Genomic DNA, 16,978 nt, shown 5'->3' on the forward strand with positions numbered 1-16,978 from the left:
CACCAAGGAACCGTGATTGAGGTCACCAAGAAACCATGATTGAGGTCACCAAGGAACCTTGATTGAGGTCACCAAGAAACCATGATTGAGGTCAACAAGATTGATTTTGTGGTTGAACTAGATGGACTAGAAACCTTGATTGTGGTTATGAAGAAACTATGACTGAGGTCACCAAGAAACTATGATTGATGCCACCAAGGAACCTTGATTGATGCCACCAAGGAACCTTGATTGATGCCACCAAGAAACCTTGAATGATGCCACCAAGGAACCTTGATTGATGCCACCAAGGAACCTTGATTGATGTCACCAAGGAACCTTGATTGATGTCACCAAGGAACCTTGATTGATACCACCAAGGAACCTTGATTGATGCCACCAAGGAACCTTGAATGATGCCACCAAGGAACCTTGATTGATGTCACCAAGGAACCTTGATTGATGTCACCAAGGAACCTTGATTGATGTCACCAAGGAACCTTGATTAATGCCACCCAGAAACCTTGAATGATGCCACCAAGAAACCTTGAATGATGCCACCAAGGAACCTTGATTGATGTCACCAAGAAACCTTGAATGATGTCAACAAGGAACCTTGAATGATGTCAACAAGGAACCTTGAATGATGTCACCAAGGAACATCAATTGATGTTGCCAAAACCCCAGTGCTGAAGTAAAAATCTTCACTGACATCACGAAGAATAAAATTCCAAAGACAGAAGGCAAGCAAAAAAATTGATTCAGTTTTTTTCATCAGAGCTGAAGAAGTGAAGGAGAATCTCTCAAAGGGGCCCCAGATAGCAGCAAAAACTAGACCGGTGTTCTAATCCTTCCCCACTCCATCCAAGCCTGGTAAACAATTTAAATCTCCTAGACCCAGCCTCCTTCCATGGTTACACAATGATTAGTAAGCCGGTCACATCCCCCATCACCCCCCCCCCCCCATTCACCAGGATACAGATCATCATCATGCATTGTGTGTTAGAAGGAACAGACATCTCTGATTGTGGACGGAGCTTTTATCCGACCCCATTTAATAAACACAACTGACTTCATGTAACTCATCTGTCCAGTCAAATCATCAATATATCTCATCTTATACAATAACTGCTTCAATTGTGCCGGTGACTTTGTGCTGGGATAACCTTGATAAGGCTGAAAAGCTAAGTGGTTTTATAATGGGGATAACTGGATCTGTGAGGTGCATTCATAGGCTTGGTGAGCGGATGTTTATACGAGATGGCCGCCGGGTCCCCATCCAGGAAGATGTCTTTTGGTGGGTAGATAATGTCTTATCTTCCAGGATTGTCCTCACTCATTACTCTTCTGGCCCCAGATATCATTAACAACAGAAAAATTACTCAAATTTCCCCATAGAAAAGTTTCACCCTTCTTATTGTACAAAAAAAAAAAATCAACATGTTGAGTAGTTTGAGTGCCCCTAGTAGTCCACTTCCCCCTCATACAGGAAAATGCCGCTGAACACTGTCAGAGGCTCATCAGAATGGGCCAACTTTCCGGTCACCAGGTCAAGGCAGACAGTGTCACCCGCACTCAGCTGTAGAATAATATTGAAGACCCCAAGGGAGCTGGTGGTGGTCTTGTTCTCTACGAGAGGCTTCTTCTCCAGGCCTTCCGGTTGGTAGCCTTCAGAGTCCACCCTGGCGATGCCCAAGTTGGATTTGGAGAGCACGGCTTCGATCTTTTCATCTTTGTAGCCCGTCAGGATGGCGCTAAAGAAATACCTGCCTTCTATCGGGGCGGTGAAGATACCTGGAAAGAAAATGGACATTGCTTGTTAGAGAAAGGAGACTTAAGATCTAAAACCTATGTTAGAGAAAGGAGACCTAAAACCTTTGTCAGAGACAGGAGACCTAAAACCTTTGTTAGAGACAGGAAACCTAAAACCAAAAACCTTTGTTAGAGAAAGGAGACCTAACACCGGACACCTTTATTACAGAGAGGAGACCTAAAACCAAAAACCTTTGTTAGAGACAGGAGACCTAAGACTGAAAACCTTTGTCAGAGAAAGGAAACCCAAGGCCAAAAACCTTTGTTAGAGAAAGGAGACCTATGCTTCAAAACCTTTATTAGAGACAGGAGATCTCAGACCTAAAACTTTTGTTAGAGACAGGAGACCTAAGACCTAAAACCTTTGTTACAGACAGGGGACCTAAAACCAAAAACCTTTGTTAGAGACAGGAGACCTAAAACCTTTGTTAGAGACAGGAGACCTAAAACCCAAAACCTTTGTTAGAGACAGGAGACCTAAAACCCAAAACCTTTGTTAGAGACAGGAGACCTAAAACCCAAAAAATTTGTTAGAGAAAGGAGACCTAACACCGAACACCTTTATTACAGACAGGAGACCTAAAACCAAAAACCTTTGTTGGAGACAGAAGACCTAAAACTTTTGTTAGAGACAGGAGACCTAAGACTGAAAACCTTTGTCAGAGAAAGGAAACCAAAGACCGAAAACCTTTGTTAGAGACAGGAAACCCAAGGCCAAAAACCTTTGTTAGAGAAAGCAGACCTATGCTTCAAAACCTTTATTAGAGACAGGAGATCTCAGACCTAAAACTTTTGTTAGAGACAGGAGACCTAAGATCTAAAACCTTTGTTAGGAGGTAGGAGACCTAAGACCTGAAACCTTTGTTAGAGGTAGGAGGCCTAAGACCTAAAACCTTTGTTAGAGAAAGGAGACCTATGCTTCAAAACCTTTATTAGAGACAGGAGATCTCAGACCTAAAACCTTTGTTAGAGGTAGGAGGCCTAAGACCTAAAACCTTTGTTAGAGAAAGGAGACCTATGCTTCAAAACCTTTATTAGAGACAGGAGATCTCAGACCTAAAACCTTTGTTAGAGACAGGAGACCTAAGATCTAAAACCTTTGTTAGGAGGTAGGAGACCTAAGACCTAAAACCTTTGTTAGAGGTAGGAGACCTAAGATCTAAAACCTTTGTTAGAGGTAGGAGACCTAAGATCTAAAACCTTTGTTAGAGGTAGGAGACCTAAGACCTAAAACCTTTGTTAGAGGTAGGAGACCTAAGATCTAAAACCTTTGTTAGAGGTAGGAGACCTAAGATCTAAAACCTTTGTTAGAGGTAGGAGAACTAAGATCTAAAATCTTTTTTACAGACAGGGGAATCGAAAACCAAAAACCTTTGTTAGAGAAAGGAGACCTATGCTCCAAAACCTAATTATTTTTCTAGGTGCCTAGAGGATGATGACTTTTCAGAGTTCTGGAAGATGATGATCCTTAGAGTTCTGGGGTGGACATGTGCAGAATGGAAAAATTAGTTTTGTTTCTTTTCATATAGATTCGTTATGTTACTAAATTTGCTTTGTTGAATTATTTCAGAATTCGTTTCGTTTTTGTTTTGTTTTCTGGCAAATTCCAAATTTTCAGAACGATTCTAATATAATGACTAATTATCCTCAGGGGAGGAGGGTGATGGCTAATTATCCTGAAAGGTGGAGGATGAAGGATAACTACCCTTCAGAGCTGGAAGATGATGGAGAACTATATTCAGAGATAAAGGATGATGGCTATAGAGCCTCAGAGGTCTGTGGGATGATGACTATGTAGCCTCAGGGGAGGAGGGTGATGGCTAATTATCCTGAAAGGTGGAGGATGAAGGATAACTACCCTTCAGAGCTGGAAGATGATGGAGAACTATATTCAGAGATAAAGGGTGATGGATATAGAGCCTCAGAGGTCTGATGATGACTTATTAGCCTCAGAGGAGGAGGGTGATGGCTAACTATCCTCAAAAGGTGGAGGATTATCGGTAACCGTTCCCAGAGCTGGAGGATGATGGAGAACTATCCTTACAGGAAAAGGGTGATGGCAAACTATCCTGAAAGTTGGAAGATGAAGGATAACTATCTTCAGAGCTAGAATATGAAGGAGAACTATATTCAGAGGTGAAGGATGAAGTTTATCTGTTCTCAGAGGTGGACAATGATATATAACTATCCTTATTGGTCAAGGATGATGGCCATCAATCCTCAGGGGTCTGTAGGATGATGTATAACTATCCTCTCAGGAAGAGGTTGATGGCAAGGTTGGAGGATGATGGGTAACAATCTTTAGAGTCGGAGGATAATGACTAACTGTCCTCAGAAATTTGCACTCACCTGTTTCTGGATCATAGCCATGTCCATCGTTCACCAAAATCTTATCAAACGGAATGGTTCCAGCCTCCAATACTGGTATGGTGAGAGCAGCAGAGAAGGAGATTTGGGGAATCTCAGGCGGGAGGCCAACAGGACCTGAAGATACAAACAATGTAATTCTATGCAGGGTGTAATATACTCATCTACTCATGCATGGTATTGAACTGTACACTGTTCATTAATCATAATGAGGGCTGCAAACTGTTCCTTCTAATATGAGAGAGGTTATTCCTTTGAAGCAGAATTACTGGCAGGAGCCCTTAAAGCTTCTTTACTCTTTCCTAGCCCTACTCTAACACCTAACCCTATCACTACCCTAATTCTAATGTTACCTTAACTCCAAACACTACCCCACTTCCACCCTAACTCCTAACCCTATCCTGACCCTACCCCACTTCCACCCTAACTCCTAACCCTATCCTGACCCTACCCCACTTCCACCCTAACTCCTAACCCTATCCTGACCCTACCCCACTTCCACCCTAACTCCTAACCCTATTTCTAACCCTATCCCGACCCTACCCCACTTCAACCTAATCTCCGAACTCTACCCTTACCAAAACCCACAGATCTTCCTATAACCCTAAAATAGCCTTATTCTAGTCCTTAGTTTTATCTCTATCTTAGCTTCTAAAACCATACCTTTCCTAACCCTAGGCTAACCCTACTTTAACTTTACCCCAACCCCTGTCCCTTCTCCAACTCTACTCTAACCCGATACTACACTTTATTGAACTACTATCTACTAAACCTTGTCCACACGATTGGACTTTCCGACAACAAAACCGTGGAAAATTTGTTCGAAGGTTGTTGGCTCCAACTTGTTTTGCATACATACGGTCACACAAATGTTGGCCAACAAATACAAAATGTAGTGACCTTACTAGACGTACTACGTGGTTTTTTAGCTCTTTAGCGCCACCCTTTGGGCTCTTTCAGCTAATTTTGTGTTAGTAGAAGTTTGGCGAGTGTTGATTCGCACTTTTCTTTTTGCGTTTTTCATTTAGTGCTATTATTATTATTATTCTTAATATCACTTGACAAAAAAGCCTTTGAAAATTCATTTGCGATAACTCCATCAGTATCACCAGCAAAGCAGCTTCATTATTATCCCATTAAAGATGAAAAGAATTGTGCGCGGCATTTGGAGATTTCATAATTTGCCACGTCACGAATGTTAATTCTCCATTACGAACGCTAGTTTACAAGACTGGCCGCTTCTGCTTCTGAGCATGCGTGGACTTTTGTCCGACTGTGTTGTGTACACACGATCAGAAAGTCAGACAACAAAAATTTGTTGGCGGAAAATTTGAGAACCTGCTAGACAAGATTTGTTGGCGGAAAATTTGAGAACCTGCTAGACAAGATTTGAGACCCTGCTAGCCAACATTTGTTGGCGGAAAATTGGAGACCCTGCTAGCCAACATTTGTTGGCGGAAAATTGGAGAACCTGCTAGCCAACATTTGTTGGTGGAAAATTGGAGACCCTGCTAGCCAACATTTGTTGGTGGAAAATTGGAGACCCTGCTAGCCAACATTTGTTGGCAGAAAATTGGAGACCCTGCTAGCCAACATTTGTTGGTGGAAAATTGGAGACCCTGCTAGCCAACATTTGTTGGCGGAAAACTGGAGACCCTGCTAGTCAACATTTGTTGGTGGAAAATTTGAGAACATGCTAGCCAACATTTGTTGGTGGAAAATTGGAGACCCTGCTAGCCAACATTTGTTGGCGGAAAACTGGAGACCCTGCTAGTCAACATTTGTTGGCGGAAAATTGGAGACCCTGCTAGCCAACATATGTTGGCGGAAAATTGGAGACCCTGCTAGCCAACATTTGTTGGCGGAAAATTGGAGAACCTGCTAGCCAACATTTGTTGGCGGAAAATTGGAGACCCTGCTAGCCAACATTTGTTGGTGGAAAATTGGAGACCCTGCTAGCCAACATTTGTTGGCGGAAAATTGGAGAACCTGCTAGCCAACATTTGTTGGCGGAAAATTGGAGACCCTGCTAGCCAACATTTGTTGGTGGAAAATTGGAGACCCTGCTAGCCAACATTTGTTGGCGGAAAATTGGAGAACCTGCTAGCCAACATTTGTGGTGGAAAATTTGAGAACATGCTAGCCAACATTTGTTGGCGGAAAATTGGAAACACTGCTAGCCAACATTTGTTGGCGGAAAATTTGAGAACATGCTAGCCAACATTTGTTGGTGGAAAATTGGAGACCCTGCTAGCCAACATTTGTTGGTGGAAAATTTGAGAACATGCTAGCCAACATTTGTTGGTGGAAAATTGGAGAACCTGCTAGCCAACATTTGTTGGTGGAAAATTGGAGACCCTGCTAGCCAACATTTGTTGGCGGAAAATTGGAGAACCTGCTAGCCAACATTTGTTGGCGGAAAATTGGAGAACCTGCTAGCCAACATTTGTTGGTGGAAAATTGGAGACCCTGCTAGCCAACATTTGTTGGCGGAAAATTTGAGAACCTGCTAGCCAACATTTGTTGGCCGAAAATTTGAGAACCTGCTAGCCAACATTTGTTGGTGGAAAATTGGAGACCCTGCTAGCCAACATTTGTTGGCCGAAAATTTGAGAACCTGCTAGCCAACATTTGTTGGTGGAAAATTGGAGACCCTGCTAGCCAACATTTGTTGGCGGAAAATTGGAGACCCTGCTAGCCAACATTTGTTGGCGGAAAATTGGAGACCCTGCTAGCCAACATTTGTTGGCGGAAAATTGGAGACCCTGCTAGCCAACATTTGTTGGCGGAAAATTGGAGACCCTGCTAGCCAACATTTGTTGGCGGAAAACTGGAGACCCTGCTAGTCAACATTTGTTGGTGGAAAATTTGAGAACATGCTAGCCAACATTTGTTGGCGGAAAATTGGAGAACCTGCTAGCCAACATTTGTTGGCGGAAAATTGGAGAACCTGCTAGCCAACATTTGTTGGCGGAAAATTGGAGACCCTGCTAGCCAACATATGTTGGCGGAAAATTGGAGACCCTGCTAGCCAACATTTGTTGGCGGAAAATTGGAGAACCTGCTAGCCAACATTTGTTGGCGGAAAATTGGAGACCCTGCTAGCCAACATTTGTTGGTGGAAAATTGGAGACCCTGCTAGCCAACATTTGTTGGCGGAAAATTGGAGAACCTGCTAGCCAACATTTGTGGTGGAAAATTTGAGAACATGCTAGCCAACATTTGTTGGTGGAAAATTGGAGACCCTGCTAGCCAACATTTGTTGGCGGAAAATTGGAGAACCTGCTAGCCAACATTTGTGGTGGAAAATTTGAGAACATGCTAGCCAACATTTGTTGGCGGAAAATTGGAAACACTGCTAGCCAACATTTGTTGGCGAAAATTGGAGACCCTGCTAGCCAACATTTGTTGGCGGAAAATTGGAGAACCTGCTAGCCAACATTTGTTGGCGGAAAATTGGAGAACCTGCTAGCCAACATTTGTTGGTGGAAAATTGGAGACCCTGCTAGCCAACATTTGTTGGCGGAAAATTTGAGAACATGCTAGCCAACATTTGTTGGTGGAAAATTGGAGAACCTGCTAGCCAACATTTGTTGGTGGAAAATTGGAGACCCTGCTAGCCAACATTTGTTGGCGGAAAATTGGAGAACCTGCTAGCCAACATTTGTTGGCGGAAAATTGGAGAACCTGCTAGCCAACATTTGTTGGTGGAAAATTGGAGACCCTGCTAGCCAACATTTGTTGGCGGAAAATTTGAGAACCTGCTAGCCAACATTTGTTGGCCGAAAATTTGAGAACCTGCTAGCCAACATTTGTTGGTGGAAAATTGGAGACCCTGCTAGCCAACATTTGTTGGCCGAAAATTTGAGAACCTGCTAGCCAACATTTGTTGGTGGAAAATTGGAGACCCTGCTAGCCAACATTTGTTGGCGGAAAATTGGAGACCCTGCTAGCCAACATTTGTTGGCGGAAAATTGGAGACCTTGCTAGCCAACATTTGTTGGCGGAAAATTGGAGAACCTGCTAGCCAACATTTGTTGGCGGAAAATTGGAGAACCTGCTAGCCAACATTTGTTGGCGGAAAATTGGAGAACCTGCTAGCCAACATTTGTTGGTGGAAAATTGGAGACCCTGCTAGCCAACATTTGTTGGCGGAAAATTTGAGAACATGCTAGCCAACATTTGTTGGTGGAAAATTGGAGACCCTGCTAGCCAACATTTGTTGGCGGAAAATTGGAGAACCTGCTAGCCAACATTTGTTGGCGGAAAATTGGAGAACCTGCTAGCCAACATTTGTTGGTGGAAAATTGGAGACCCTGCTAGCCAACATTTGTTGGCGGAAAATTTGAGAACATGCTAGCCAACATTTGTTGGTGGAAAATTGGAGAACCTGCTAGCCAACATTTGTTGGTGGAAAATTGGAGACCCTGCTAGCCAACATTTGTTGGCGGAAAATTGGAGAACCTGCTAGCCAACATTTGTTGGCGGAAAATTGGAGAACCTGCTAGCCAACATTTGTTGGTGGAAAATTGGAGACCCTGCTAGCCAACATTTGTTGGCGGAAAATTTGAGAACCTGCTAGCCAACATTTGTTGGCCGAAAATTTGAGAACCTGCTAGCCAACATTTGTTGGTGGAAAATTGGAGACCCTGCTAGCCAACATTTGTTGGCCGAAAATTTGAGAACCTGCTAGCCAACATTTGTTGGTGGAAAATTGGAGACCCTGCTAGCCAACATTTGTTGGCGGAAAATTGGAGACCCTGCTAGCCAACATTTGTTGGCGGAAAATTGGAGACCCTGCTAGCCAACATTTGTTGGCGGAAAATTGGAGACCCTGCTAGCCAACATTTGTTGGCGGAAAATTGGAGACCCTGCTAGCCAACATTTGTTGGCGGAAAATTGGAGACCCTGCTAGCCAACATTTGTTGGCAGAAAGTCCAACAACAAATGTTTGATGGAGCATACACACGGTCGGACTTTCCGCCAACAAGCTCACATCCAACATTTGTTGTCAGAAAATATGATCGTGTGTATGCGGCATAACTCTGAATTCTAACCTTTCTGACACTTTAACACAACCTTACCCTAGCTCCTAGCCTTACCCTATTCTAACTCCAACCCTACTATAACTTTACCCCAACTCCTGTCCCTTCTCAAACGCTACTCTAACCCTACACAACCCCTTTTGAACTATAGCCTAATTACTAAACCTAATCCTACTCTACCCTAACTCTGAATGGTAACCCTACTGATACCTTAACCCAACTCTACTCTAGCTCCTAGCTTTGCTCTATTCTAACCCTAAACTTACTTTACATACACTTACTCACACTCATCCCTAACCCTATTCTAGCCTTTCCCTAACCATAATCTTATCTCAGACTTTATACTAACCCCACATTAAGTCTAGTTTAACCTTAGCCTTACCCTAATCCTTGACACTACACTCACTCTACCCTGCAGAAACCCAAGACTAAGTCTAACACTTTAGCCATTAATCCGAACCCTTGTCCTGCTGGTGCCACCTGGTACTAACATAGGTAAAGTTGATCCAGGGAAAATCCGATCGCCTCTTGGGGGATCAGGAAGGAATTGTTTTCCCCTGCTGTAGCAAATTGGAGCATGCTCTGCTGGGGTTTTTTTTCGCCTTCCTCTGGATCAATTGTGGGCATAAAATTGGGTATTTGGATTGTACGATTATTTTTTATTTTATTTATTTGTTTTTAAGGTTGAACTGGATGGACTTGTGTCTTTTTTCAACCTGACTTACTATGTAACTATGTAACTATGTAACCTTGGAGAAGTGTAGGGATTGCGGTTGATAAGCAGATTTTCTCTATTTAAAGGGATTGCGGTTGATAAGCAGATTTTCTCTATTTAATGACCCCCCCCAGCTGCAATGCTCATTAATATAAAGAGAATCCAGAATTCAGAGAATATTTCACTTAGATGTTCTCCAGGTTCCTGGTCTTGCTGGAGAAGACCTCCATGAATCTCTTTGGTGCACAAGTCTTTTTCTTTAGATGACAAAGAGTATTCATACATGAAATGAGCAGCTGAGCTTGGAAGACCCCTGAATGTAGAGCCCCGCACCTCCCAAGGTGATGTAAATATCTCCAATAACATACATTAGAGATACGGGAAATGACAGGCCCTCACCACACCCATCAATGGGGACCACCCACACAACATAACTGGGGGCCACCAACCTGACTGTCCAGAAACCCTCATCATAAGGACTCAAGATGGAAGATCAATGATACAAGACGGACTTATCTGCTTGTCTGATCTATGGATGTCTATTGAACTCACACCACCTCTCCAGGGACCGGCCCATACACAGACCATAAAGACCTTCATACAATGCCAGAACAATCTATAGAGTTCTCCCTCTGAATCTCTGGCTGATCACAGAATAAAATCTGATGGGAATGTCTCACCTTGTTCCCCGCGTAGACCTAAAACAAAGAAAACAGGATATCAAATTACACCTCTGGTAGGCAGAATTATAACATCATCCATATTATATCTCATACATAAGGATGAGCAAAACCCCCACCTTCCTCCCAGAACATGCGAACAGGCCAAAAATTTGAACACAAACATGAAAAATCAAAAGTGCTAATTTTAAAGGCTTATTTGTAAGTTATTGTCATATAAAGTGTTTGGGGACCCGGGTCCTGCCCCCAGGGGACATGTATCAATGCAAAAAAAAAGTTTTTAAAACGGCTGTTTTTTCGAGAGCAGTGATTTTAATAATGATTAAAGTGAAACAATAAAAATGAAATATTCCTTTAAATATCGCACCTGGGGGGTGTCTATAGCATGCCTGTAAAGGGGCGCATGTTTCCCGTGTTTAGAACAGTCCGAGAGCAAAATTACTTTTCTAAAGGAAAAAAAGTCATTTAAAAACTGGTTGCGGCTATAATGAATTGTCGGGTCCCGGCAATACAGATAAAACTCATTGAAAAAAAACGGCATGGGTTCCCCCCTGTCCATTACCAGGCCCTTTGGGGCTGGTATGAATATTAAATATTAAACCAAAATTAAAAAAAATTAAATTTAATGGGTGTCCCCCCAAAATCCATACCAGGTCCTTCAGATCTGGTATGTAAATTAAGGGGAACCCTGCGCCAAATAAAAAAAAAATGGCGTAGGGCTCCCCCCAAAATCCATACCAGACCCTTATCCGAGCACGCAACCTGGCAGGCCACAGGAAAAGAAAGAGGGACAAGAAAGCACCCCCCCTCCTGAACTGTACCAGGCCACATGCCCTCAACATGGGGAGGGTGCTTTGGAGTTGCCCCTTGTCCCCATGTCAATGGCATCAACATGGGGACAATAACTTTTTGGTGCAGGGTTCCCCTTAAAATTCGGGTCTGGTATGTATTTTGAGGGGGCAGCCCTCCGTAATTTAAAAAAAACATTTGGCACAGGGTTCCCCTTAACCGATTCCAGACCAGCACACGCCGATGTACGTCGGCAGAATGGCACGGGCAGCCATATTGGCGTACAGGTACGTCCAATCTTTAATGCCGCCCTGCCATCGCGAGCGCGCCGGTGGCGGTGCGCTCGCGTGCTGGTCGGGACCCCCGTGAGTCCGGTCGTGGGTCCTGCGGACTCGATCGCCGTGGGCATACCCGCGATTGTCTCATGGGGCGGCTGAACGAGGAAATGCCGTTGTAAACAGCATCTCCCCGTTCTGCCTAGCAACAAGTGACGCTGATCTCTGCTCCATGTGATTGGAGCAGAGATCAGTGTTCACTAAATTAAAGCCCAGCCCCCAACAGTTAGTAACACACCCCTAGGAACACTTAACCCCTACACTGCCACCCACTGGTTAACCCCTTCACTGCCAGTGCCATTTACACAGGAATCACTGCATTTATATAGCACTGATTGCTGTATAAATGACAATGGTCCCCAAAAATGTGTAAAAATTGTCCGATGTGTCTGCCATAATGTCGCAGTCACAATAAAAATCGCTGATCGCCGCCATTACTAGTAAAAAAAATAAAAATATTAATAAAAATGCCATAAAACTATCCCTATTTTGTAAACGCTATAACTTTTGCGCAAACCAATCAATAATCGCTTATTGCGATTTTTTTTACCAAAAATATGTAGAAGAATACGTATCGGCCTAAACTGAGGGAAAAAAATGTTTTTTTATATATTTTTGGGGGATATTTATTATAACAAAAAGTAAAAAATAATGCGTTTTTTTCAAAATTGTCGCTCTATTTTTGTTTATAGCGCAAAAAATAAAAACCGCAGAGGTGATCAAATACCACCAAAAGAAAGCTCTATTTGTGGGAAAAAAAGGACGTCAATTTTGTTTGGGAGCCACGTCGCACGACCGCGCAATTGTCAGTTAAAGCGACGCAGTGCCGAATCGCAAAAAGTGGTCTGGTCTTTGACCAGCAAAATGGTCCGGGGCTGATGTGGTTAATATCCATACCAGAGCTGAAGGGACTGGTATGGATTTTGGGGGGACCCCTGCACAATTTTTTTTTTTTTACATTTTTGGTTCGGGGTTCCCCTTTGTATTCATACCCATTTTTTTCAAAGATTTTTATCTATATTGCTGGGGCCCGACAATTCATTATAGCCGCAATCAGTTTTAAATTACTTTTTTTTCCTTTAGAAAAGTCATTTTGTGCAGGGACAGTTCTAAACAGGGAAACATGCGCCACTTTACAGGCATACTATAGACACCCAACAGGCACGATATTGAAACTTTTGATGTCTGCGCTATAGCCGAGTGATGGCCACAGAGCGGACCTGAATTCCCGGGAGGCCGTCATATGACGTGCTCCCCTGTGCACGCTCCCTGTATGTGCCCTACAGGGCGCACACGGAGCGCGCTGTGATCACCGAGTCACTGAGACTCGGGTGATCACCGATCCGAGTAAGGGGCCGGTCCCGGCCCCTTACCATGTTATCAGCTGTCAGCCAATCAGGGCTGAAAGCTAAAAATTGGTCTGGATAGTAGGGGGGTTTCAGTGCCCAGTAAGCAAGTGGTTAAAGGAATATTTCACTTTTATTTTTTCACTTTAAGCATTATCAAAATCACTTCTCCCGAAAAAACGTCAGTTTTTAAAACTTTTTTCTGCATTGATCCATGTCCCCTGGGGCAGGACCCGGGTCCCCAAACACTTTTTATGGCAATGACTTGCATATTAGCCTTTAAAATTGCTTTAACGGTGTTCCGCGGCTTTCAAATTTGCCGAGAGACATGAAACATTGAGTTGTGCACCAACATTGTCTTCCCGGGTTCAAGTTGTCCTCTACATTTCCTGCCATTGCTCCTCCAGGGCTTACAGAGCTCCACTGCCTCCACCCCCTGCCTCCACACTGCCCTCAGGGGAAATGAGCAGGAAGAGCGGCGTCTGGTATCTCCATAGTATGTGTACTGGAGCTGGCTGGGTGGTTCTCAGGTCAGGAGGAGCAGAATGGAGACCCATGGGTTCAGCCTGGGGAGATGGAAGAGCAGATGGCTGAGCCCTAACCCTAAAATCCAACCCCTGCCTGGGCCGGTGATTACAGGACAGATCCAATCATAGGACACTGAGGATATTATCTATGTGTGTATCCAGTTAAATGTGCTACAAACTTACAAGAAGTTATTGTACCTTTGTCCTATTAACAGATATCCTGTAGCTACAACTTTAAGAGGCCCTAAGGAATTTCCTGGTACCACGAAAGTCCCAAGTGCCTCTTAAAGCTGTAGCTCCGGTATCTATGTGTGTATCCAGAAGAACTGATCTCACCTGGTGGTCCTATAGGCCCTTGTTTTCCAGCTGCCCCATCTTTACCAGGAGGTCCAAGAGGTCCTTGTGGCCCTGGGGGCCCAGTCTTCCCAATTGGGCCAGGAGGACCTGGCAGGCCTGGAGGTCCTATGATATTGAGAAGGTAGGAAGAGGTAAGATTTGAGGTATGTATTAAATATCAAAATTTAGAAAATTCCTCACTACAAAATTAATTTCAGTACATAATGTGATAAAGGGTCAGGTCACCCATAAAACTTTTTTTTTTTACCACTATAGATGGACCGAGTTTACTTTTGGCTTATTCTATCCCCTACTTACAATAGTGGTGAGATCCCCTCCACCATAATTCCTGCACAACTTTTTCCAACCAACCTTGGAATTAAAAAAAAATCACAACTAATCCAACATAACTAATGGCTGCCTTGCAGACCTGTGAACCTGAGAGAAGTTTCAGACGTCTAGCCTTAACCCCCATAGATATTTCCAGATTCTCAAACTTTCTGTCCAAGTGTCGTTATGGTGAGTTATTGCTATCTGCGTCTAATATATGTCTTCACTTGGTATTGAGGTGCATCAACAAGCTAGGTACGAGAATGTACAATCTGAATCTGGAGGCACCTCCCCTTTACCCTCTAATACCCCACACAGGGTAGTCCTTACCCATGAAGTCCTGAAGAGTGAAGTTCTGCCATTCAGAAGACATAAGAATCATGGAGGAGTTCAGGCTGTTGATTCTCCGGTTGATTCCATTGAGTTGGCTGGTATGGAGTTTATCGAACCAGGCGCTGTGAGTGCGGAGGGTGCTGTTCACCTCCTGCACACAGTTCCACAGTCCCGACACATGTTTGTTCAGGTTCTCCTTGATCTTCTGGAGGCTTCCAGAGACAGAATCCAGCTTCACACAGATGTTCTCCAGCTTGGAAACCCTCTCTTCCAAGCCGCCGGAAGACCTCCTGCACTCCTGGGTTTCCTCCATCACCGTGCTTCCATATCTGTGGATCTCTTTTTGGAACAGGTCAAACTTTTCGGCGTTGTCCTTGATGTGTTCTGTCACCTCCTCCTGGATTTTATTGATCTCAGAAATGAGCTTGTGTTTGGTGGTTGACAGGTCATGGATGTCGGTCTGCTGACGCCCGATGCTCTCCTGGAGGTCTTTGACGCTGTCATTCAGGGAAGTGAAGGTCACGATGATGTTGGACACTTCCCCTTGTAGGTTCTTCAGGTCTCTGCTATTACTTCCACCAAAAACCTCAAAGCCATCAAGTGGTTTTTTAGAGCCACTTTCATCCTCGGGTTTCTTCAGAAACTGGCAGGTGTCTGTGCACTCGCCCACCTGCTCCTTCAATTTTCCCACCTCCTCCTGCAGGTTGGAGCACACCTGACCACAGCTCTTGTAGTCAAACTCAATCATCTTTCTCAGGGATTTGATGTCATTTTCCATATCCAATATTTTTCCATTGGTGTCATTCTGGTACTGAGCGATGTTCAGATCAAACCTATCCAGGTCGGATAAGATGGTGGATGTAAACCTATCCTGTGAGTCTCTGATATCAGACAATGACTTGCGGAAAGTCTCTCCACTGGAGTCCACTATCATTTTCACATGGGTCATCTCACCGTCCAGGTCCATCAATGTATCCTGCATGGAGCTTCCAGATATTCGGAGGTTGGTTACATCAGAGTGGACATTGTGGATCTGATCTTCGTGACCTTTTACCCTCTTGTCTAAATCTTCATATAATTTAGTCATGTCTGAACCGTGACTGTTACATTGATTGCTGCAGCTTTCCATGGTGTCGGTCACCTGGTTCCTCAAGCCATCCAAATCTTCAACCACTTTATTAAGTTGGTCTTCATTCTTTTCCACCTGATCCCTGAGAGAGTCGATGTCGTCGGTCAGGCCCGTTATCCTTTGGTCCATCAGGTCTCGGAATCCGGAGCTGTTCCCGAGCTCAGTCAGAAGAAGGGTAATTTTGAAGTCATTGCCATTGATGCGATTCTTCATTTCATCTCTCAGTTTCTTGATCTCGTCCTGGAAGAAGTTCTGCATCTCATCGCGATAGTGGTAGTAATGCTCCTCCAGAGTGTGTTTTGTGGTATTCATTCTGCCTTCAATATCTGACAGACGGTTGTCAACTTTGTTGATGGCATTGTTGTTATTTTCACCCAACTCGCGGTCCAGTCGCACGGTCAGAGCAACAACAGAGCCAGATAAGGTGTCCGATTTCTTCTCAGCCTCGGTCACTCTTCTGCGCAGATCAGTGACTTCTGAGCAGCAGTCCTTGGGCACACGTGCAGTCAGCTCCACCATGCGTGTCTGAATGTTCTGCACAATGTCCCTGTTACGCTGGTCCACTGAATTGATGAATTTCTCTAGTCCCCGAATACGATCTCTGTCCTCATTCTGCTGGTTTCGGAAGCCGTCCACTCCGGCCAGACAAGCAGAACAAGATTGCTGCATCCTCTTCTCTACTTCTTGTAGGATGTCCCCCTTCAAGTCGGTCAGTTTTTGGCCCACTACAATTTCTGGGCCGTCATGGTGCTTGTTGTTTGCATTGTTGAGATTGCCCAGCTCTTGGTCGTGGTCTTTCACCTTTTTGTCCAGGTTTGTTAGAAGAGTCTGAATGTCGTTAAGTTTCTCGGACATGTCCGACTGACCCGGGGCAGAATCTGCCGGCTGTTTTCCATTTAACACATTCTGAACGGTCAGCCGAATCTCAGACTGGAACTTCTCATTCATTCCTTGAAGTGTAGACTGCATTGTCTGGAGCTCCTTGGTCAAGCGCTGGACCTTGTCTTCCAGCTGCTTCACTTTCTCGGAGTCCGCTTGGCCTGAAAGAAGGTGCAGAAAAATCAGATGTTAGAGGCTTATCAAGGAATACTCATGGAATTGGTTACAGTACACACAATAGAAATGTCCAATACTACGAGAACAGTGCAATACCTGAGAGAAGGTTTGGGGACCCAGAAGAGGAGAAGATAGACCCAAAGAGACGCTGCAAAGGGTGAGACAGAAACAGACAGTGATTGGTGCAGAGAACTAGAAA

At 44.2% G+C, this 16,978-nt stretch overlaps 1 protein-coding gene across 1 annotated transcript in view; it reads right to left on the minus strand.

The window, feature by feature from the left end:
- Window positions 1-1,001: 1,001 nt before the first annotated feature.
- EMILIN1 (elastin microfibril interfacer 1) overlaps window positions 1,002-16,978 on the minus strand; it is a 68,388-nt gene continuing 52,411 nt past the window's right edge. Inside the window, exons 4-8 of the mRNA XM_077489411.1 lie at window positions 14,592-16,763; window positions 13,932-14,057; window positions 10,599-10,616; window positions 4,141-4,275; window positions 1,002-1,773 (exon numbers count right to left, since the gene is read on the minus strand). Of these exons, the coding sequence (XP_077345537.1) occupies window positions 1,442-1,773; window positions 4,141-4,275; window positions 10,599-10,616; window positions 13,932-14,057; window positions 14,592-16,763 (2,783 nt within the window). The 3' untranslated portion in view covers window positions 1,002-1,441. The remainder of the gene's footprint in view (window positions 1,774-4,140; window positions 4,276-10,598; window positions 10,617-13,931; window positions 14,058-14,591; window positions 16,764-16,978) is intronic.

This window comes from Lithobates pipiens, unplaced genomic scaffold (assembly GCF_037356315.1).
Source record: "Lithobates pipiens isolate NorthernLeopardFrog02 unplaced genomic scaffold, aLitPip1_a1.2 Scaffold_18, whole genome shotgun sequence".
Lineage (NCBI taxonomy): Eukaryota > Metazoa > Chordata > Amphibia > Anura > Ranidae > Lithobates > Lithobates pipiens.